A 22,899-nucleotide genomic window follows, 5' to 3' on the forward strand; every position below is an offset into this window, starting at 1 on the left:
GCTTTCACTGGATTACTGTATTAACTAGCATGCCTACCATGTTTGCGTTGTTGCAGCAGATTTATTGTTCTTTTCAGTTCATCATGGGGACTGCGTATGTGGCGGAGTTCTGTTTACAGAAGGGACTTTTCTTGGCTTGGCCATATTGCTAGCGATATCCAACTGGCTCCAGTGCCAGGCAGCCTGTTCATCGAATCCTGTCTACTCCCTTTGGAGAGAAATGAGCAAATTCTGTTTTTCTCAGAGCAGCAGATATGCAATCCCAGCAGCTGTTCATCATTTTCCTGAGGTTTTTTCCTAATTTGTGGTTTTCCGTTTTTAAAAACCTCATTGGCCTCCTATTGTGGGAGGGACATTTTATGCAGCTAAGGTTTAACCAGTTCATGTCCAGCAAGTTTACCTCACTTGCTATAAGAGCACTAATTAAATGGCAATGATGGGACGGTCGGGAATGCTTGACAGATAGACCGCGTTTGGCTTCTGACCACAGTGTCCAGCATTGTTATACACTGATTAGTGACAGGTAAAGTAAATAACATAAATTGTCTTGTTACAATGTCACTTAAAAGTTGGTGGGATATATTAGGCAGCAAGAGAACATGTTATCCTTGAAGTTGATGAAAATGAGCAAACGTTAGGATTTGGGCAACTTTGGCAAGGGCCAAATTGTAATGACCAGACGACTGAGTCAGAGCGACTCTAAAACAGCAGCTCTTGTGGGATGTTCCCAGTCTGCAGTGGTCAGGATCTACCAAAAGTGGATCAAGGAAGGAAAACTGATGAGATAAAGCTGGTCCTTCTAGTCAGATACAATTGAAGAGCTACTGTACTGTAGCTCAAATTGCTGAAAAAGTTAATGCTGATAAAAAAGATGTCAGAAGACACAAACCAATCTATTAACCTTCTATGAGGAGGTAAGTTGCCATCTAGATAAAGGAAGGCCCCGTAGACGTGTTGTATCTGGATTTTGCAAAGGCATTTGACACAGTTCCCTATAAACTTTTACTGTACAAAATAAGGTCCGTTGGCATGGACCATAGGGTGAGTACATGGATTGAAAACTGGCTACAAGGGCGAGTTCAGACGGGGCTGATAAAGGGGGAGTACTCGGAATGGTCAGGGGTGGGTAGTGGGGTCCTCCAGGGTTCTGTGCTGGGACCAATCCTATTTAATTTGTTCATAAATGACCTGGAGGATGGGGTAAACAGTTCAATCTCTGTATTTGTGGACGCTACTAATCTAAGCAGGGCAATAACTTCTCTGCAGGATGTGGAAATCTTGCAAGAAGATCTGGACAAATTAATGGGGTGGGCAACTACATGGAAAATGAGGTTTAATGTTGAAAAATGTAAAATAATGCATTTGGGTGGCAGAAACATGAATGCAATCTATACACTAGGGGGAGAATCTCTAGGGGAATCTAGGATGGAAAAAGACCTGGGGGTCCTAGTAGATGATAGGCTCAGCAATGGCCTGCAATGCCAAGCTGCTGCTCACAAAGCAAACAGAATATTGGCATTCATTAAAAAGGGGATCAACTCCAGAGATAAAGCGATAATCCTCCCGCTCTACAAGACTCTGATCTGGCCTCACCTAGAGTATGCTGTCCAGTTCTGGGCACCAGTCCTCAGGAAGGATGTACTGGAAATGGAGCAAGTACAAAGAAAGGTTGCGAGCACTGAACTTATTCTCTCTGGAGAGGAGACGCTTGAGAGGAGATATAATTTCAATTTACAAATACCACACTGGGGACCCCACAATCGGGATAAAACTTTTTTGTGGAAGGGAGTTTAATAAGACACGTGGCCACTCATTAAAATGAGAGGAAAAGAGTTTTAACCTTAAACTGCGTAGAGAGGGTTCTTTACTTTAAGAGAAGCAAGGGTGGGGAATTCCCCTCCACAGGTGGTGGTCTCAGCAGGGGGGCATAAAAAACTATTAGAATAGGCACCTGAATGACCACAAAATATTGGGATATACAATGTAATACTGACATATAATCACACACATAGGTTGGACTTGATGGACTTGTGTCTTTTTTCAACCTCACCTACTATGTAAATATCTAACTTTGTAACACAATGCATCACAGTTAGTTGTGTATGGGGCTGTGTAGTCACAGACCAGTCAGGGTGCCCATGCTGACCCCTATCCACAGCCAAAATCACATACAATGGGATTGTGAGCATCAGAACTGGACCACAGAGCAATGGAAGAAGGTGGAACAAAGTTTGAGGTGTTGACTTGGGTGCCAAATTTTCCAGATCTCAGTGCAATCAAGCATTGGTGCGATGTGCTGGAAAAACAAGAAGGATCCATGGTGGCCTTACCCCGCAACCTACAGGACTTAAAGGAGAAGTTCAGGATTTGAAAAAAACAAACATTTATACTCACCTAGGTGGATACAGCATGGATCAAATACTGCATCTATCCCCCGACAGCTCTGCAGTAATAAAACACCACTGGTCACTCAGTTCTTCCCCTCCGCTATGAGCAGAGAGCCATGACGGTCAGTAAGCGGCCCTTCAGCACTTACTGGATCGCCCAGAGGCTGAGCTATGTGCCGGGCTAGGCATCTGGGTGAATCCCGACCATATGGTCAGGATCTTTCCAGAGCCTGGACCGATGGAGTGACATCAGCTGGCAGAGGGCTTTTGCCCACCGTAAGCTGAAAATGGGTCACAGGAGTGCAGAATGAACTGCACTCCAGCGATAGGAGAAGTATGGCCAAGAAAGATCTGCTTTGAAGGAGAAGTATAGCCTAAGCTCGCTGGCTGGGCTTCTCCTATGGATCACAGGAGTACAGTTTTTTTTTGCACTCCTGTGACTCGTTTTTAGCTGAGTATCTTCCGGGTATCGCGGCTCCGGCGCTGTGAGTGGCCGGAGCCACGATATCGTCACTCCCACGCATGCGTGCAGGAGATTTCTTTCCGGCAGGGTCCGGCGTCTGCTGGACTTTCAGCCGAGAATCCCTTGTGTGCATGCGCCACTGCAGTCAGCAGCGCATTGCAAGGGGAATATCTCCTAAACCGTACAGGCCCCTTTTTAACCACTTAAGCCCCGGACCAATTTGCAGCCAAAGGACCAGGCCCCTTTTTGCGATTTGACACTGCGTCGCTTTAACTGACAATTGCGCATCCTTTTTTTCCCACAAATAAAGCTTTCTTTTGGTGGTATTTGATCACCAAAAAATATATAAAAAAACATTTTTTTCCCTCAGTTTAGGCTGATACGTATTCTTCTACATATTTTTGGTAAAATAAATCGCAATTAGCAATTATTGATTGAAAGTTATAGCGTTTACAAAATAGGGGATAGTTTTATAGCATTTTTATTAATATATTTTTTTTATTAGTAATGGCGGCGATCAGCGATTTTTATTGTGACTGCAACATTATGGCAGACACATCGGACATTTTTGACACATTTTTGGGACCATTGTCATTTATACAGCAATCAGTGCTATTTAAATGCACTGATTCCTGTATAAATGACACTGGCAGTGAAGGAGTTAACCACTAGGGGGCAGTGTAGGTGTTATGTATGACGTTATGTGTTTTTTTATTGTAGGGGGGCGTGGCCTGGCATGTGACATCACTGATCGTCTTTCCATATAAAAGGGAACAGACGATCGGTGACAGCCACATTAGGAAGCACGGGGAGAGGTTTGTTTACACAGACCTCTCCTCGTTCTTCAGCTTTGTGACCCGATTGCGGGACACCAGCGGCGATCGGGTCTGCTGGTCCCGGGGCCACGTTCACTGAGCTCAGGACCGGGTCGGGAGAGCGCTACCGATCCACGGCTGGGCACTTAAAAAGCAACGTACAGGTACATGCTTGTGCCCAGCCATGCCATTCTGCCATCGTATATGTGCGGGAGGCGGTCCTTAAGGGGTTAAGGAGCATTTCACTGGCCCCCTGTGTAAGGGGCACTTAACTGACAACTTATCTAAGCGAGTACAATTTTCATTTTCATTTGTTTCCTTTCTGGCTTTTATTTTTTTATAAATTTAATTTCATTACTACTGCTTAAAGTACAGAAAAAGCCAATTTGCCTGTACTCCTCCTGTGGATTACAGGAGTGCAGTTAGTTCTGCACTCCTGTTACCCGTTTTCAGCAGACAGCAGTCTAAAGCCTGCTGTCGGCTGATGTAACAGAGACGGTCCAGGCTCGGGAAGAATTGTGACGATATGGTCAGGATCCGCCCACATGCCTGGACCGGCACCCGGCTCAGCCTCTCTGCAAGCCGCTGAGAGCCTGAGCCTGTCACTCCCACCCAGCGCTCTAGTGGGCTCGAGAGTCAGTGAGTGATAGTCACCAGCTCTCTGCTCAGAGAGCGGTGAGAACTAAGCAATTGCCATTGCTTGGTTGCTCATTTCACAGTGTTGGAGATGGCAGGGGACAGAGGCAGCAATGGACTAATGCTGCATCCAGCTAGATCAGTATGATTCACAAAAAAAAGAAAGAAAATGCCATACTTCTCTTTTAAAATAATTGTCATATAGAGTAAGTGGAAAGTCATATAGAGTAACTGGAAAGTTATTTCAAAGGATCCTCCATGTTAAAGTGGAACGTCACCCAAAAGGAATTAGGATTTTTGTTTTTGTTTCAGGGAACGAGTACCTAGCTTTGTCAGATACCTGTTCCCACTTTGGCTTGGATCGCCATGCAATGTGAGCAAAGGTTTGGCCACCCTCCTTACCAATAACCTTCTGGGACACATCACAGGTCCCAGGAGCCTGTGTGATTATTCACATGGCGCAGTGGGAAGCTGGCTGTGAAGCCGCAGGGAGTCACATCTGGCTTCACACACTTAACAAAACAAAACCGCTGAGGAACCAGCCGCGGTGATGATGGCGGTGGATCCCTGGACAGGGAGTGTCTGTTTATTAAAAAGTCAGCAGCTACAATTTTTGTAGCTGCTGACTTTTTATTTCTTTGGAACCTGGCTGAAGAACCTCTTATGCCGATTACACACGACTGGACTTTACAGCAGACTAGGTCTGACGGTCTTCCCGACAGACTTTTGGCGGAGTTCAGACGGACTTTCTGAACGAACGGACTTGGCCACACATGAACGGACTAAGTCAGTTCAAAAGTTCATTCGTTTGGAATGTGACAACGTAAGACGGGACTAAAAAAGGAAGTTCAATAGCGAGTAGCCAATAGCTACCCTTGCGTCGTATTTGGTCCATCTAACCAGCATACAGACGCGCAGTTTTCCTGATAGGAATTGAGTCTGTCGGCCAGATTTGAAACATGTTCTATTTCTAGGTCCGTCTGATTTTTTTTTTTAATGGAAAACTATTGGATTAGCCCACACACGATCGGATTGTCCAACGGACTGATTCCGTCAGAGCTAGTCGGCATGAAAGCTTAATAAAGGCTGCCATAAAATATGCATGACTGTGCAACAATGTGGCAACTTTTAAGTTATCCCTTTAGGATAGGGGTCTCCAAATTGCGGCCCGAGGGCCAGATGTGGCCCTTTGCTAGCCTTTATCCCGCCCTTGGGGCACTATTCCTCCCAATGATATGGGGAACTATTCCTCCCACTGACACCAACAATGGGGCAATTTCTTCCACTGATGCCAATGAAGGAATACTACTCCTTCTGCTAATACCAATAATGGGGCACTACTCCTAATACAAATAATGGGGCACTACCCCTCCTGCTGACCACCAACTCCGAGACCATATTTATTCTCACTGATGCTGGGACCAGGACATTTTCTACCCCCACTGGCCACAATCCGGCCCTCCTAAAGTCTGAAGGACAGTAGACCAGCCCTTTGTTTGAAAGGTTTGGAGATAGTAACGGCACGTTTATTTAAAGAGATGCGGCTGTAGAAAATAAATTTGGGTCACAGAACCTTTCTTGTCCATGAGGACACAGTGGAGGTCAGAGCTGACAATGATGGAAGGCTAAAGTAAGTAAAGTAAGCTGCTTTTTGGCACGGAATCAATGACCAGCAGAGTCTTTTCAATACATTCTATGAAAATATACTAAGTGCATGGGCTGTGAGTCATTGTGAGCTAATGAGATGAGAAGAGAGGTGGGTGGTGGGAAATATTTCAGTGTCACAGCCTGGCTTCCAGTAAAACACTCATTAATTCTAGCCTCTAATCTGTAAACTTAAAGCCGTAAATAATATTTATTCAGTGATTGTGGCTATTATTGGGGGAGATGGATCAAGCTGTGGATGGTTATTTAGGATGGAGATGGAAGTATAATTTGGAGCAATTGTGTTGTCGGCTGCAGAACTATACTAAGGGGTTATCATCTAATGCCTTCTACATTAAGGAGCAACACACTACTACATATTTGTTTGAAAAAAATTGACAAATAAGTTTATAATTTATTGAATTGAAATAATTGAAATCCAGGTGAAGCAAATATTGTCTACCGTATTTATTGGCGTATAACACGCGATGGCGTATAACACGCACCCCAAGTTTAGGAGGTAATTTTAAGGAAAAAAACTTTTAGGAGGGAAGTTTAAGGAAAAAACTTACATTTAAATGCCCATCAATGCAGCCTTATCAGTGTCCATCTGCAGCCTGGTCCATCAGTGCACCCTTTCCCAGTGACCATCTGCAGCCGTGCCCAGTGCCTTTGCAGCCTTGCCCAATCTCTTTGCAGCCTTACCCAGTCTCTTTGCAGCCTTGCCCCGTCTATTTGAAGCCTTGCCCAGTCTCTTTTCAGGATTGCCCTGATTTAAATTTGGCGCCGATCTCCCGCTGACTGAGCGGAGAGCAGCGAGCAGAGCCGAGATACACAAAGCCGGAGTACACTCGGCTTTACTCGGCCCCTCTCACAGTCCCGCCCACCTCCACTGATTGCGAGAAGAGTGAGCACTGCTGACATACAGAAAGCAGAGTGTACTTCGGCTAGACTTGGCTCTGCTCACAGTCAGAGGCGGGACTGTGAGAGGAGCCGAGACTAGCCAAAGTACATATAACACACACCCACGTTTTTCCCCTGATTTTAAGGGGAAAGAAGTGCGTGTTATATGCCGATAAATATGGTAAATACAAGTGGAAAGTGTATTCTTAATTGGATCTTGGTGTGATTTGTGTATTTCTTCCAGATCTGTGCAGTAATCTAGAGTGATACTTTCCCTTTTTTTTTTTTCCCCACTTTTGTGCAGGATGACTGGTCACTGCTGTTCTCTCTCCTTGTGCAGGATGACTGGTCTTGTCTCCGCCCCCCTCCTGTCGTTTTCTGCAGGCAGCCTGCAGTGGGCAGAGCGATGATGTCACTGCTACTTTTGCTAAATAATATCTGGGTTTGCCACTTTGTCACTGTCTTCTTCTGTTGTAACATTTTCATTCAACCAGCACATGCAGCCAATCAGCTGCAGCGCTGATCAGTGTATTCCGAAATGGGAGGAGTCCCCACGGTCAGTATACAATAGTGCAGCGGGGAGATTCCTCCATTCACCTCCAATGTTCTTTATTGATCAGCTGGCTGGCTAATCAAAATAAATGATCTATCCATGGCTAGTTTAGGAGGGAAATTACCCTCACTTTGGGAGATTTGCTTTATCTACCTGTTATATCTCTTGGACAGGAATTGAAAGGAAATTTCATATTTCCCCAATAGAAAAAAAGAAAGGGGAAAAAAAAAACATGGTGGGGGGTTACCTTTTCCCTACTCTATCCAAAACAAAAAGAACTTATAAGGTTGTATGCCCTGTACACACAATGGGACTTTCCAAAGGAAAATGTGCGATCGGATCGTGTTGTCGGAAATTACGATCGTGTGTAGGCTCCATTGGACTTTTTCCGTCAGAATTTCCGACACACATAGTTTGAGATCTGGATCTAAAAATTTTCCGACAACAAAATCCGATCGTTTAAATTCTGATCGTGTGTAGACAAATCCAACGCACAACGTGCCACGCATGCTCAGAATAAATTACGAGACGAAAGCTATTGGCTACTGGCCCGTTTATAGTCCCGTGATATACATCACCTCGTTCTGAACAATCGGATTTTCCGACAACTTTGTGTGACCGTGTGTATGCAAGACAAGTTTGGGCCAAAATCCGTCTGAACAAATCAGACGGATTTGGTCGTCGGAATGTCCGACCGTGTGTACAGGGCATAAGAAGCGCTTCTTAAGTATGAACAGACACGTCCATTTTTATAGCGGCTCATTTATTACACAAAATGCCTACAGAAAACTGATCTGTCCCCAACTCGTGTACAAATAAAAGGAACCAGAGAATAGCAACCACAAACAACATGATTGTTTTGATAAATGTCCTTGTATTTTTAACACAGTTTACATCAAATATTTTTTATGTGACTTCCACATTTATCTTTTCTCTTCCTATTTTCTTGTATTCAATTTTAGTGATCTGCAGATCTGCCACTAGACACAGGTTGTAGCGGTAATAAACTGGCAAAAAAAAAAAGAAGAAAAAATTCCCTGCAAATGCAATGGCATAATGTGCTAGTTTGAATTGCATACTAACACATTATGAAATACAGTCCACCAGCAGCGTGCTGTCACTGCTTACAGGGTTTCTACCTGCACCCAGTCTTCCTTTCCGGGTTTGTGGGCACTTATACAGCCTGAGCCACTATGACATCACTCCCTTGCATGTGCGCATGAGCTTTCGGCTGCGGCACAGAGTTCTGAAGGTCCGGCGTGGTATGCTGGACCTTCAGAGCACATGCGCCGGTGACGTCACTGTCTGCATCCGTTGGAAATATCTCCTAAACACGGCAAGTTTAGGAGATAATCAATGTACCTACAGGTAAGCCTTATTATATAGGCTTACCTGTATAGGCTTACCTGTAGGTACAAATACCCAAAAAAACTTTACTACCACTTTGTTATTTTCTTTGCTTAAAGCATATTTTAGGCAGACCATAGACAGAGCGACTTTCTTTGCTGCAACCTCAGGTTGAAAAAAAATTGCTCAATTCCCCCATCAACACAGCCAGTGTTGATGGGGGAATCCCCCCTGCAGAGCCATTGTGTTTCCCCAGCAGGGGAAACCATCTCCGCCAGGAGAACACAGTGATTATTGCTAGCGGCTATGAGCGGCTGGTTATACCCTAGTTGATCAATCGATCAACTTGAGTACATTCAGTCTGCCTCTACATGGTTTGATTCTTGGCCTATTCCTGCTGAGATTCGATGCATCTATGGCCGGCTTAAAGGGTTAGTTCACCGTTATCAAAAAACTACCTAAACAGATCTGCACTGCAGTATATCACAGCTGCACAGATGGTTTTTATGTACAGTTGCCCCTGTGCAGCTCTGACTAAAGCTGAATAATCCCCTTGCTGTAGGTGTATGCCATTTACATATCTCCCAAAGCCTGACTGAAATACTCCCAGAGCGTTGCTAAATGAGGCCTAGTCATTACTGCTCACCTCCTCCATCACAGTAGTGAGCTCTCAAATGCTGAGCTCCGAGCTAATGCGAGAAAAGTATGTGAGGGAGATTTGAATGAGAGAAAAAGCTCACTCCTGTAATGGTGGAGGTAAGCAGTAACAACTGGGCCTCACTTAGCAACATCCTGGGAGTTATTATGGGCTCGGGCGTGTTCAGATCTTGCCCGCCAGGAAGTCGTCACTACCCACCGCCAATCAAAGGCAGTGCGGCATTTCCCGACTGATATTCACACTGCTTATAATTGCCGGCGTGCTTCCTGGCGGGCTCAATCCGAACACGCCCAAGTCCATTACTACCTGGGAGTATTCCAGTCAGGCTTTGGGAAATATGTAAATGGCCTACATCTAACTTTAGAGCTGCAAAGCTTGTTTTTATCTAGACATCCGTTATCGGCAAAGGGAGATTTTTGTAAGGATGAACTAACCCTTTAGACCCCGGATGCCTCCCTACACAAGGAAACACAGGTCCAGTATTTTTTTTTTGATGTCTGGAAATTTTTCATTCAAACTTTGCCTATTGATGCTCAACAAGTAAAATTTTTGCCAATATACTCAAATTAGACTATTAACTTATTTTAGACTAGAGCTGCACCAAAATGTTGGCCACCAAAATTATCGTCTGAAAATCGGGTTATAGGCATTTTACTGATAGAAAAAAAAGGTGCCGATAATGGCCGCTGAAAACGCACGAGATGTTGCTGCCCTTATGGTGTGTTTTTCATAGGTCATTTTGCGCTTTTGATGCATTCTTGCTGCATTTTCAATGCATTTTAATGGGGAGGTGTGTTTTTGGTGTGTGTTTTTTTTTTTTAAACTAACCAAATATTCACCAAAAGTGTAGCAAGCAGGACTTTTAACACTGCAACAGACCAATGTGAAAAATTTAAAGGGGTGCATTTTTATGAGCTTTTCTTGTGCTTTTTTAATGCAAAAGAGCTTAACCACTTCAATACAGGGCACTTTCACCCCCTTCCTTCCCAGCCCAATTTTCAGCTTTCAGCGCTCTAGCGCTTTCAGTGACAATTGCGCGGTCATGCTACACTGTACCCAAATGAAATTGTTATCATTTTGTTCACACAAATAGAGCTTTATTTTGGTGTTATTTATTCACGACTCCGTTTTTTTTTTTTTGCGATATAAGCGCAAAAAAAGCGGAAATTTGGGAAAAAAACAATATTTTCTTTTTTCTATTTGAAAAGAAATCCAATAAAATCAAATTTTGTCATAAATTTAAGCCAAAATGTATTCTGCTACATGTTTTTGGTAAAAAAAATTCCGTTAAGTGTATAATAATTGGTTTGTGTGATCACGGACATATGTACGCAAATGATCATGTACATATGTGTGCAGGTGATCACGTACATATGTGTGCAGATAATCATTGGGACATGTGATTTTAGTGGGACATATGTGGGGGACATGTTTTTATTATTAGGGACATGTGTTTTTATTATTTGGGGACATGTATGTTTTGGGGACATGTGTGTTTTGGGGACATATGTGGGGACTGTGTTTTCACTGTGTGGTGTGTTGTGTGTTTACACTACACTGATGATCAGTGAGTAAAAAGCTGTGAAAAGCAGCCCATACTCACTGATCATCAGCCGGCTGCAGCGTTCTGCTCTCCTCTTCTCAGCGGTGACTTCCGTGTGAGGAGAGGAGAGCCGATTGCCTAGCAACCGGCTGTTTGTTTACATCACACGACGGCCGTGATTGGACACGGCCGTCATGTGATCAGGAGGGCCAATCACAGAGCCCTCCTGCCGATCTGAGATGTGCCGTGTCCGGGTGACACGAGCACATCGGGATTGCGCCGCTGCGCGGGCGCGCGCGCGCGCGATCCCGCTGCTCCTGAATGACGTTCCTGAACGTCCTATCAGGAGCAGGCGGCTCCCACCCGGCCGTATATATACATTGGCCGGGTGGGAAGTAGTTAAAAAACTGCTGAGCATTAAAGCATTCCATTGGCCCAAGAAAAGGTGCCGATAATGGTCAACAATAAATTCATGTTCATGTAAATTCAGTTTCGGCTCTGGAATTTTTATTTCGGTGCGCCACTACTAAAGATCCTCTACGTCAGGAATATGCAATTAGCGGACCTCCAGCTGTTGTAGAACTACAAGTCTCATAAGGGATAGCAAGACCCCGACAGCCACAAGTATGACACCCAGAGACAGAGGCATGATGGGACTTGTAGTTTTGTAACCGCTGGAGGTCTGCTAATTGCATATGCCTGCTCTACGTGATCTTCTACCTCCCACCTAAACCATATTTTATGTCCCAATAATGAGGTGTCCCCCCCCTTCCTCAACTCACCATCTACCCAATACTCCCACTTTAATGTTTACCCCTGGGCCCAGTACACCAGTTCAATTTTAGATTGTATTATCAAGTACAATACTGTTATCCATCTTTTTTTTTTATTATGGTCAAATGTTGCTGTCACCTTTATTCTCAACTGCATTCTTATGCTAAAAATAAAAATGAGAAAAAAGCATATTTAAACCCCAAAATGATAATTTCATGTATTGCAGCCCTCCAATTGTTTTCTATGTGCCCTTGCAGTGACCGAAGACCGCAGAAAATGGCAGTCACCGCACATAGTGTGAACGAGTCCTTAGTCGTAGCAAGTGAAAGCATTCTAAATTCTGTTTTAGGTAGATACTTCTTATATTGAAAGGTATATTAGGATATGAAAGCAGAAGCCAAGTTTGTGACCCTGTGTTGTGTACAGATTATTGACGCTTCCATATACAGTGGTGTGAAAAAGTGTTTGCCCCCTTCCTCATTTCCTGTTCCTTTGCATGTTTGTCACACTTAAGTGTTTCGGAACATCAAACCAATTTAAACAATAGTCAAGGACAACACAAGTAAACACAAAATGCAATTTGTAAATGAAGGTGTTTATTATTAAAGGTGAAAAAAAATCCAAACCATCATGGCCCTGTGTGAAAAAATGATTGCCCCCCTTGTTAAAACATACTATAACTGTGGTTGTCCACACCTGAGTTCAATTTCTCTAGCCACACCCAGGCCTGATTATTGCCACACCTGTTCATAATCAAGGCATCACTTAAATAGGAGCTGCTTGACACAGTAAGGTCCACCAGAAGATCCTTAAAAGCTACACATCATGCCGAGACCCAAAGAAATTCAGGAACAATTGAGAAAGAAAGTAATTGAGATCTATCAGTCTGGAAAGGGTTATAAAGCCATTTCCAAAGCTTTGGGAATCCAGCGAACCACAGTGAGAGCCATTATCCACAAATGGCGAAGACATGGAACAGTGGTGAACCTTCCCAGGAGTGGCCGGCCGCCCAAAATTACCCCAAGAGCGCAGCGACGACTCATCCAAGAGGTCACAAAAGACCCCACAACAACGTCCAAGGAACTGCAGGCCTCACTTGCCTCAGTTAAGGTCAGCGTTCATGCCTCCACCATCAGGAAAAGACTGGGCAAAAATGGCCTGCATGGCAGAGTTCCAAGGAGAAAACCACTGCTGAGCAAAAAGAACATCAAAGCTCGTCTCAATTTCTCCACAACACATCTTGATGATCCCCAAGACTTTTGGGACAACATTCTGTGGACCGATGAGACAAAAGTGGAACTCTTTGGAAGGTGTGTGTCCAAGTATATCTAGCGTAGAAGGAACACTGCATTTCATAAAAAGAACATTATACCAACAGTAAAATATGGTGGTGGTAGTGTGATGGTCTGGGGCTGTTTTGCTGCTTCAGGACCTGGAAGACTTGCCGTGATAAAAGGAACTATGAATTCTGCTGTCTACCAAGAGATCCTGAAGGAGAATGTCCGACCATCTGTTCGTGTACTCAAGCTGAAACGAACTTGGGTTCTGCAGCAGGACAATGATCCTAAACACACCAGCAAGTCCACCACCGAATGGCTGAAGAAAAACAAAATGAAGACTTTGGAGTGGCCTAGCCAAAGTCCTGACCTGAATCCTATTGAGATGTTGTGGTATGACCTTAAAAAGGCCGTTCATGCTCGAAAACCCTCTAATGTAACTGAATTAGGACAATTCTGCAAAGATGAGTGGGCCAAAATTCCTCCAGGACGCTGTAAAAGCCTCATTGCACGTTATCGCAAACGCTTGGTTGCAGTTGTTGCTGCTAAGGGTGGCCCAACCAGTTATTAGGTTTAGGGGGCAATCACTTTTTCACACAGGGCCATGATGGTTTGGATTTTTTTTCACCTTTAATAATAAACACCTTCATTTACAAATTGCATTTTGTGTTTACTTGTGTTGTCCTTGACTATTGTTTAAATTGGTTTGATGTTCCGAAACACTTAAGTGTGACAAACATGCAAAGGAACAGGAAATGAGGGAGGGGGCAAACACTTTTTCACACCACTGTACCTACTTCCCGATGTCCTTCAAAAAGGAAAGTGCATCTGTGTATACAGTGCCTTAAAAAAGTATTCATAGACCTTGAAATTTTTTACATTTTTTTTCATGTTACAACCAAAAACGTAAATGGATTTTATTGGGATTTTATGTGATAGACCAATACAATGTGACACATAATTGTGATCATTAATTATCCAAAAAGTGTGGTCTGCATTTGTATTCAACCCCTTTACTCTGATACCCCTAGCTAACATCTAGTGGAACCAATTGCCTTTAGAAGTCACCTAATTAGTAAATAGAGTCCACCTATGTGTAATTTAATCTCAGTATAAATACAGCTGTTCCATGAAGCCCTCAGACGTTTGTTAGAGAACCTTTTTTTTTAAATCAAATAAGGTTTTATTGAAAAAAAAATCACAACATGAATATATGCAGTGCCGCACACCCAATTATTTTACAAATTGGTCTTCCATCATCAAGCCATTGATACACATCAGAACTTACAGATTGCAGCACATAATGACCGACTTCATGAGATAAGCCTGGGTGGGCAACACACATCAGGTAATAAAAACAGGCACCATTGAAATTACAGCCTCTTTTCCACGACAGCCTGTTGCCATTGATTGGTATTGCTAGAGCCCCTTTCCACCCCCTTTCCTCCTTCCACTCTTTATAATAGCAGATGATCCAAGATCAGATGAACCAGTGAACTAATCCAGGGAAATTCAACCAGCTTGCCCAAATATTATCAAATTTCCTCACTCTCTCTCTATGCTGGTAGATATATTTCTCTAATCTGATAGTATCCACCATTTAGTTTAACCACTCCCGCATTGTAGGGGGTTCCTCCACCTTCCAGTGCCTCAAAATAAGCTTCCTGGCCTGGAATAGAGCCCTGGATAACGCTATCCTGGCAGGCTCCTCCTCCGGGACATTGTCTATAATACCCAGCAAGCCCAATTTAGGGTGTGCATTCAGCTGAACCTGAAATACTTGGTTGATTCTATCCAGCACCTCCTTCCAATAAATATGCAATTTGGGACACCTCCACAGCATGTGGATCAAGTCCCTGTGATCCCTCTTGCATCTAGTACAGGAAGGGTCCTCCCTCACCCCCATTCTCACCAGCCTAGCTGTCGTGTAGTGTACACGCAGAATAATATACAACTGCGATAATCTTTGGGCCACGTTTAGGGAACATAAGGGAACTGCTGCAAGTGCCTCCTCCCATTGGGCATCCTCAAAGGGGCCTATATCTCTCTCCCATTTGGATATAATCCCTGTAGTGCTGTCAGAAAGGAACTTGGCGAGGAGCATAGAATAGCTGTCTGATATGAACCCTTTATATGTGGTTACTTCCTTAATGTAATTAAAGATGGGTGTGGGATTCTGAATCCACGCGTCACCGTTTGATTGAGCCCTCACCGCGTGTTGGAGCTGGCAATAGTAAAACTGCATGGAGGCAGGCAGATTAAATTCTGCTTGTAGTGCAGGAAAGGAACATAATTTAATATCTTTAAATATTTGTGTCATGTGTATAATACCGTATTTCTGACATCTTGTGCCATATTGTAATTTTTTCAGCTGGAAGTAGCGCCTGTTTCCCCAAATAGGGCTGTACCTAGTGAAACCCTCCACCTGCTGTAATGCTCTAACTTTATTCCATACTTACTGCATCAAATTGTAAGTAGGAAACAGCTTATTCGATTTGGCAAACCTCTTCGCCTCCAGGCCCCCCACCATCTCACCCCTCGTTGCTACCTAAAGAAGATGTGCTACCGGGTCCACCAAATGAAGAACTGGAGTCTCCGAGGGGCCCAGCACTCTCGCTCTATGTTGGAGTTGGGAGGCCAAATAATACAACCACGGATTCGGGAGAGCAAGCCCTCCTGCTTCCTTCAGGCGTTGTAGCTGTTTGAGTTTTACTCTTGCTGTAGAGTTTAGCCAGATAAGTGATCTAAAAATAGAATTAACAATTCTAAACTGTTTTAGGGTAACTACCATGGGGGAGTTGTGGAGTATGTATAAAATTTGTGACATTAGGATCATTTTGATCAGATTTATCCTACCCACGGGGGACATTTTTAATTTGGACCACACCTTCACCTGATCTCTGCATCAATTTAGTACAGGGGATAGATTTAATCTGATATAGTCCAGAGAATCGGGTGTAACCTGAACTCCCAGGTATCTAAATTCCATGGACATAGGGATGTCTAATAGATTCGATTCCTGTGACTCAGGAGTATTGTCCAATCGCATAAGAGATGACTTGTCCCAATTGATCACCAAACCTGAGTAGTGGCCAAACGTCCGAATCACCTCCATAGCCTCCTACAGTGAGGTATTAGTGTTGCCAACAGCTCTATAGCCTGGGAAAACAGTAAGGGTGATAGGGGCCATCCCTGTGTGGTGCCCCTAAATAGTTGGAATTATAGAGACATCCTCCCAGACTCCCTGACGGCTGTAATCGGTGAGCTATACAATAATTGGACCCATTCTATAAAATTTGTCCCAAACTTGTACATTATGGCCCACAAATATGACCATTCAATGCTATCAAAGGCCTTATAGGCGTCGAGTGATAGCAATGCCCTGTCTCCCATATTATCAGAGATAGATTGTAAATTAACAAACAGTCGGCGTAGGTTAATAGCTGTAGATTTTTGAGGCATGAACCCTGCCTGATCTGAGTGAATTATGGAGGAGATAGCTTTGTTCAGCCTTAGGACTAGCACTTTGGCAAGTATTTTTTTTAAAAGTTCACAGCTCATCAATGTGATAAAAAATATTCAGCCTTGTGGCTCTTTTTGCAGCTTTACTGCTCAGGCCTCCTTGCCTTGATCCTTCAGACTATCAAACACAAAGTCCCAGTGCTTGTGCACAAAACGCTGTAGCTTGTCACCTTGCCTGTTTCTCCTGCAGCTCCCAGCTGCTACATCCTCACAGGCTCGAGCCTTTGTCTGTCCTGACCTGGACAGCATGGTGCGATGTGCACCTCACAGCTCCCTTCGCATACTAACCCCCTCGGTAGGGTGGGGCCAATGACCTCTACCTCTGTCTCTAACATAAACCCAGCATACACTTGTGCCATTAGTGCACCTATTTCCTGCAAAATCTGACCTAGACTCTCATTTTAAGCAGTCATAATTATTACACTTCCTAATATGCACACTCACCGGCCACTTTCTTAGGTACGCCTTGCTAGTACTGGGTTGGACCCCCTTTTGCCTTCAGAACTCCCTTAATTTTTCATGGCATAGATTCTACAAGGTGTTGGAAACTTTCCTCAGAGATTTTGGTCCATATTGACATGATAGCATTTGCTGCAGGTTTGTCGGCTTCACATCCATGGTGCAAATCTACCGTTCCACCACATCCCAAAGGTGCTCTATTGGATTGAGATCAGGTGACCGTGGAGGCCATTGGAGTGCAGTGACCTCTTTGTCATGTTCAAGAAACCAGTGGTGAGATGATTTGAGCTTTGTGACATGGTGTATTATCCTGCTGGAAGGAGCCATCAGAAGATGGGTACACTGCAGTCCTAAATGGATTGACATGGTCAGCAACAATACTCGGGTAGGCCGTGGCATTTAACAATGCTCAGTTGGTGTGCCAAGCAAATATCCCCCACACCATTACACCAAAATCACCAACCTGAACCGCTGATACAAGGCAGGATGGATCCATACTTTCATGTTGTTTACGCCAAATTCTGACTCTACCATCTGAATGTTGCAGCTCAAATTTTGACTCATCAGACGAGGCAACATTTTTCCAATCTTCTGTTGTCCAATTTTGGTGAGCTTGTGCAAATTGTAGCCTCAGTTTCCTGTTCTTAACTGAGAGGATTGGCCCCTGGTGTGGTCTTCTGCTGCTGTAGCTCATCTGCTTCAAGGTTCAATGTGTTGTACATTTAGAGATGGTATTCTGCATATCTTGGTTGTAAGTTTATATAATATATATATATCCATATCTATTCCAGTGACCAGTATGAGAGAGTGAGAGCAATAACACACCTGCTCCCCATTCACACCTGAGACCTTGTAACACTAATGAGTCACGTGACACCGGGAAGGGAAAATGGCTAATTGGGCCCAATTTGGACATTTTCACTTAGGGGCGTACTCACTTTTGTTGCCAGCGGTTTAGACATTAATGGCTGTGTGTTGAGTTATTTTGAGGGGACAGCAAATTTACACTGTTATACAAGCTGTACACTCACTACTTTACATTGTAGCAAAGTGTAATTTCTTCAGTGTTGTCACATGAAAAGATAGAATAAAATATTTACAAAAATGTGAAGGGTGTACTTTTGTGAGATACTGTGCATCTATCTATCTATCTATCTATCTATCTATCTATCTATCTATCTATCTATCTATCTATCTAGAGCAGGGATATGCAATTAGCGGACCTCCAGCTGTTGCAAAACTACAAGTCCCATCATGCCTCTGCCTCGTGGTGTCATGCTTGTGGCTGTCAGTCTTGCTATGCCTCATGGGACTTGTAGTTCTGCAACAGCTGGAGGTCCGCTAATTGCATATCCCTGATCTAGAGGATGCTTATAATTTGATCTTTAGCTCAGTGTCAAAGCAGTGAGTACTGTTGCTATTATTATAAGAAGAAAACTTTATATCTGTATTTCACTGCAGACTAAAATGGAAAATTAATATTAAATTATGAAGTTTAATCAAAACTTTTTTTATTAACTTTATTAGCACAAGTGAATATTTTCTTTAAACATCTGGATGACATTAAAGCAAACCTGGTAGCCTGCTCCCTCTCCTATGCCACCCTGGGGACTGTTCTCCAGCATATAGATAGGATGGCAGGGGAGGGCAGGGGATGTAAATAGAAGTAGCCTTAGCCTAAATGGGACAGTGACAGGTTCAATGTGAAACAAACCTACTCTAAAATGCATTCCAGTAAGTCTTGAAAGTCTGTATATGGAGCTGCCATTTCTGTCTTGCTTGTGAAAGGTCCAAGCTTCAGAGCTGTCACTCTAATACCCTGTACAGGCGGTCGGACATTCTGACAACAAAATCCGTCAGATTTTTTTCAGACGGATTTTGGCCCAAACTTGTCTTACATACACACGATCGCACAAAGTTGTCGGAAAATCTGATCGCTCAGAACGAGGTGACGTAAACCACGTACGATGGGACTATAAAGAGGGCAGTAGCCAATGGCTTTCGTCTTGTAATTTATTCTGAGCATGCGTGGCACTTTGTCCGTTAGAATTGTCTACACACGATCGGAAATTAAACTATCAGATTTTGTTGTTGGAAAATTTTAGATCCTGCTCTCAAACTTTGCGTGTCGGAAATTCCGACGGAAAAAGTCAGATGGAGCCCACACACAATCGGATTTTCACGGATTTAACAAGATCCGATCGCACATTTTCCGTTGGAAAGTCCGACCGTGCGTATGGGGCATAACTCTAGCTTTGATACTGATTGAGACACTGGCTGATATTTATTTTTTTATTCTTAATTACAAGATTAAAGTGATTGTAAAGTCTTGTGTTTTTTTTTTCTTTTAGTTAAAAATAACAAACATGTTATACTTACCTGCTCTGTGCAGTGGTTTTGTACAGAGCAGCCCTGATCCTCTTCTTCTCGGCTCCCTCTTTGGCTATCCTGGTTCCTCCCTCCTGTTGAGTGCCACCACAGCATGCAGCTTACTGTGGGGGCACCGGAGCCGAGCCACAAACACGGAGCCGTGGCCCCTTTCTCTCCTCATTGACCGACTGGCTTTGACAGCAGTGGGAGCCCATGTGAAGTCCTGGGCCATCTCTCTGAGCATTTATTGGAATAAAACTTTTTAATCCATTTTTACCTATGGATCTGGAATTTTGTGACACCCTGCTTAATGAAATTCGCTGTAAGCCATTTCCAGATGTACTTTTTAATGCCTTTAAACGATGTGTTGGGGTTATTGTGATGAAGTAGTAGAAGGTGCTGTGGGCTGCACATTGTGTTGGCACATGTGCTGTTTGGGAAAGTTTTTTCATTCTGTGCTCTATGTCAGAACATAACCAGTCACCTTTCTGTCTCTTTACATTTTTACAGGATCAGTTTGACAACCTCGAAAAACACACACAGTGGGGGATTGAAGTACTGGAAAAATACATCAAGTTTGTGAAAGAGAGAACGGAAATTGAAATCAACTATGCAAAACAGCTCCGGTAAGGCTGAGTGTATGGGTTTACAGGTGTCTGCGATGCACACAATGCCAACATAATAATATTAAAGTGTACCTGTCACACACACAATTAATGCTCATACCTAACTGGTCACTGCAAGGTATGTGTGCACATACCTGTAAGACCTACTTCACTTGGGTGTACTACAGCCTACCCAATTAGGGCCTTGCATTTCCTGTATTAAATGCACAGGTGATCCATGCATCCCCGTGCAGGCAGTCCTGTTCATATCAGTTGGGAGACCTGCCTTATAAGTGCATGACCCTGAAGGTACACTGGGGCTGGGGACATGCCAGTGCTCTGACTTGATGGAAGAGATGGGGTGGCTGACAATGTGTCCTTCTTCTGGAATTCTAGTAGCCTGGCTTCAAAACTTGAGTCACTAACCCACAATGAGTATGTGGATCTAGACATGAGACTAATGCCGCATACACACGACTGGACTTTCCCGGCAGAAAAGGTCCGACTGACTTTTGATGGAGTTACGACGGACTTCCGAGCGAACGGATTTGCCCACACATGAACGGGCTAAAGTCCGTTCTTTTTGAATGTGATGACGTACGATGGGACTAGAAAAGGAAGTTCAATAGCCAGTAGCCAATAGCTGTCCTTGCGTCATATTTGGTGCGTTGGACCAGCATACAGACAAACATTTTTCCCGATAGGAATTGAGTCCGTCAGACAGATTTGAAACATGTTCTATTTGTAGGTCCTGCTGACTTTTTTAAAGAAAAACAATCGGACTATCCCACACACGGTCAGATTATCTGACGGAATAATTCCATCGGACCTAATCTGCTGGAAAATCCGTTCGTGTGTGTATGCGGCATAAATTGATAAAGATGCTGCTGATAGGTATAAAGCATAGGCACTTGAAGGTGCACATATGCAGAGCAGCATTCAGTCCCACAGTTCTATCAGAATCTTGTGCTGTTCTGATTGGACTAAGCTCTGACATATCCTGGCAGTTGCTTCCTCCCATCCTCATACCTTTATGTAGGCCATCACAATGTTGGGTGGCCCAACTGGCCATTAAAACTATACGGTGGGCAAAGTTTGAAACTACCAGAAGTAACAACAGCCTGACATTCAGGGACAATGGAGACACTGAAACATGCTAATTGCTTAGTTGATCTGGGTCAGCTACCAAAAGTATGGAAGCAAGATAGGCAGCCATGCAATTGGCATTTTAATGTAACTCCCAATTTCTCTTACAATAGGTTTCCTTTAACCCCTCAATGAGCAGAGGTCATTGACTGTTAGATTTCTGCACCAATTTTAGCAACTTCAATATGCAGAGATGTTCTTGACAATAACTTGAGGATTTATTTGCCTACCTAAATAGTTTTAGCCCACGTACACACGGTCGGAGATTTTGCCAATCAAATCCGTCGGATTTTACCCGTCGGTTTTAGTCCGACGGATTGTGTCCGAAACTGTTGCATACACACGGTCGGGCCAAGTTGTCGAAAAATCCGATCTTTCAGAACGTGATGACGTAATTTTGTTACGATGGGACTACATTCAGGCTAGTAGCCAATAGCTTTGATGTAGGAATTTGATCTGAGCATGCGTGGCACTTGGTCCGATCAAAATGCTCTACACATGATCGGATTAGGTCCGTCCGGCCCAGTTGGTCGGGAAATATTTCCAACATGTTGGAAAATTGGGACGGACGGAGATTCAGACGGAATCAGTCCGATGCATACCACACACAGTCGGATTATCTGACGACACGGTCCGATAAGACTCATTCCGACAGATTCTCCGACCGTGTGTACAAGGGCTTAGATTTTTTAGTGACATGTACACTTTTATTTGATGCACTGTTTTAATTGTACCCTGTTTGTGTTTTTGTTATGAGTGGGCAAATGGGAAAAGCCTTAAAAAAAAGTTTTTATTTTCCACAAAAGCGATAAAAAAAAATTAGATTTTTTTTTAAGTTCAAACTGTATTGCACTGTGGGATCTAGTTCCTTACTGGCTTCACTTGTCACTATGCCACTCTGTGTGTGAAGCACGGTGATGACTGAAGTTGGCAGGTTTGTTTGCAAAGTCATGTGATCACCATGATTGGCTGTCAAGATGATTAAATGATTGGGAGCATGCTGATTGGTACTTGATCTTTGTTGTAGACCAGTCATAGAACTAGGAGTGTGCTCAGCTTGCATACTATTTCCTATGTAGAATGTAGATGAAGGTTTTTTATGGTATGAGGAACCAAGTTCTGAGACATTAATCTACAGCGAAGGCGCCTAGGTGTTAAAGGAAACCTGTAATTAGAAAAACATGGAAGTGACCATTGCTGCCTTCTCATTCAGAGATTGCTACTTGTCTGGCTGTGACATAACAGTCAGGCACAGTTCATGCTGCCACCATCTGAAAGTTGCACGACTTACGGTGCGACTTTGCCAGGCGACTTTCTGGCAACTTACTATATTACTTTGATGCGACTTTTGGGAATGCCTGGGTAATCTACCTGTAATGTCAGATCCAAATCACTCAAATCACATTAATATAGATGAGGATCCAACTTGGAGGTGACTTCTATTAAAGTCTATGGGCACAAGTTTCATAGAAGTTGCCTTGAACTAGTGCAGGAACCTTTTCTAAAGTCTGAGTGACTGTGCTCAATTTTCTTGGGGGGGGGGGGAGCGATCCGTGGCCAGCCAGCCCACTCCCCCCGCCCCCATCACTTGTTTGCTTGATCACTGCTACCCCTCCATCGCTTGATCGTCGCATCGCTTGCCTGTCACCTGCCAGCCCTGCACTTACCTCATCCGGGTCGTGGCTTCGGCTACTTCCTCCCTGCATCTCCTCCTGAGTTCCAGCGGTTGCTTCTCCTGGCCAATCAAAACGTAAGACTTGCGGCCAAACAGGTCTTTGGACTCCTGGGCCAATCGGG

The 22,899-nt window shown here is 43.8% G+C and overlaps 1 protein-coding gene across 15 annotated transcripts in view; it reads left to right on the forward strand.

Annotated features, from left to right (window-relative positions):
* Positions 1 to 22,899, forward strand: part of FNBP1 (formin binding protein 1) — a 337,048-nt gene that overhangs the window by 66,120 nt on the left and 248,029 nt on the right. For all 15 annotated transcript variants that reach the window (XM_077478333.1, XM_077478293.1, XM_077478325.1 and 12 more), the window contains exon 2: positions 19,862 to 19,977. In XM_077478333.1, coding sequence (XP_077334459.1) covers positions 19,862 to 19,977 — 116 coding nt within the window. The remainder of the gene's footprint in view (positions 1 to 19,861; positions 19,978 to 22,899) is intronic.

This window comes from Lithobates pipiens, unplaced genomic scaffold (assembly GCF_037356315.1).
Source record: "Lithobates pipiens isolate NorthernLeopardFrog02 unplaced genomic scaffold, aLitPip1_a1.2 Scaffold_1, whole genome shotgun sequence".
NCBI lineage: Eukaryota > Metazoa > Chordata > Amphibia > Anura > Ranidae > Lithobates > Lithobates pipiens.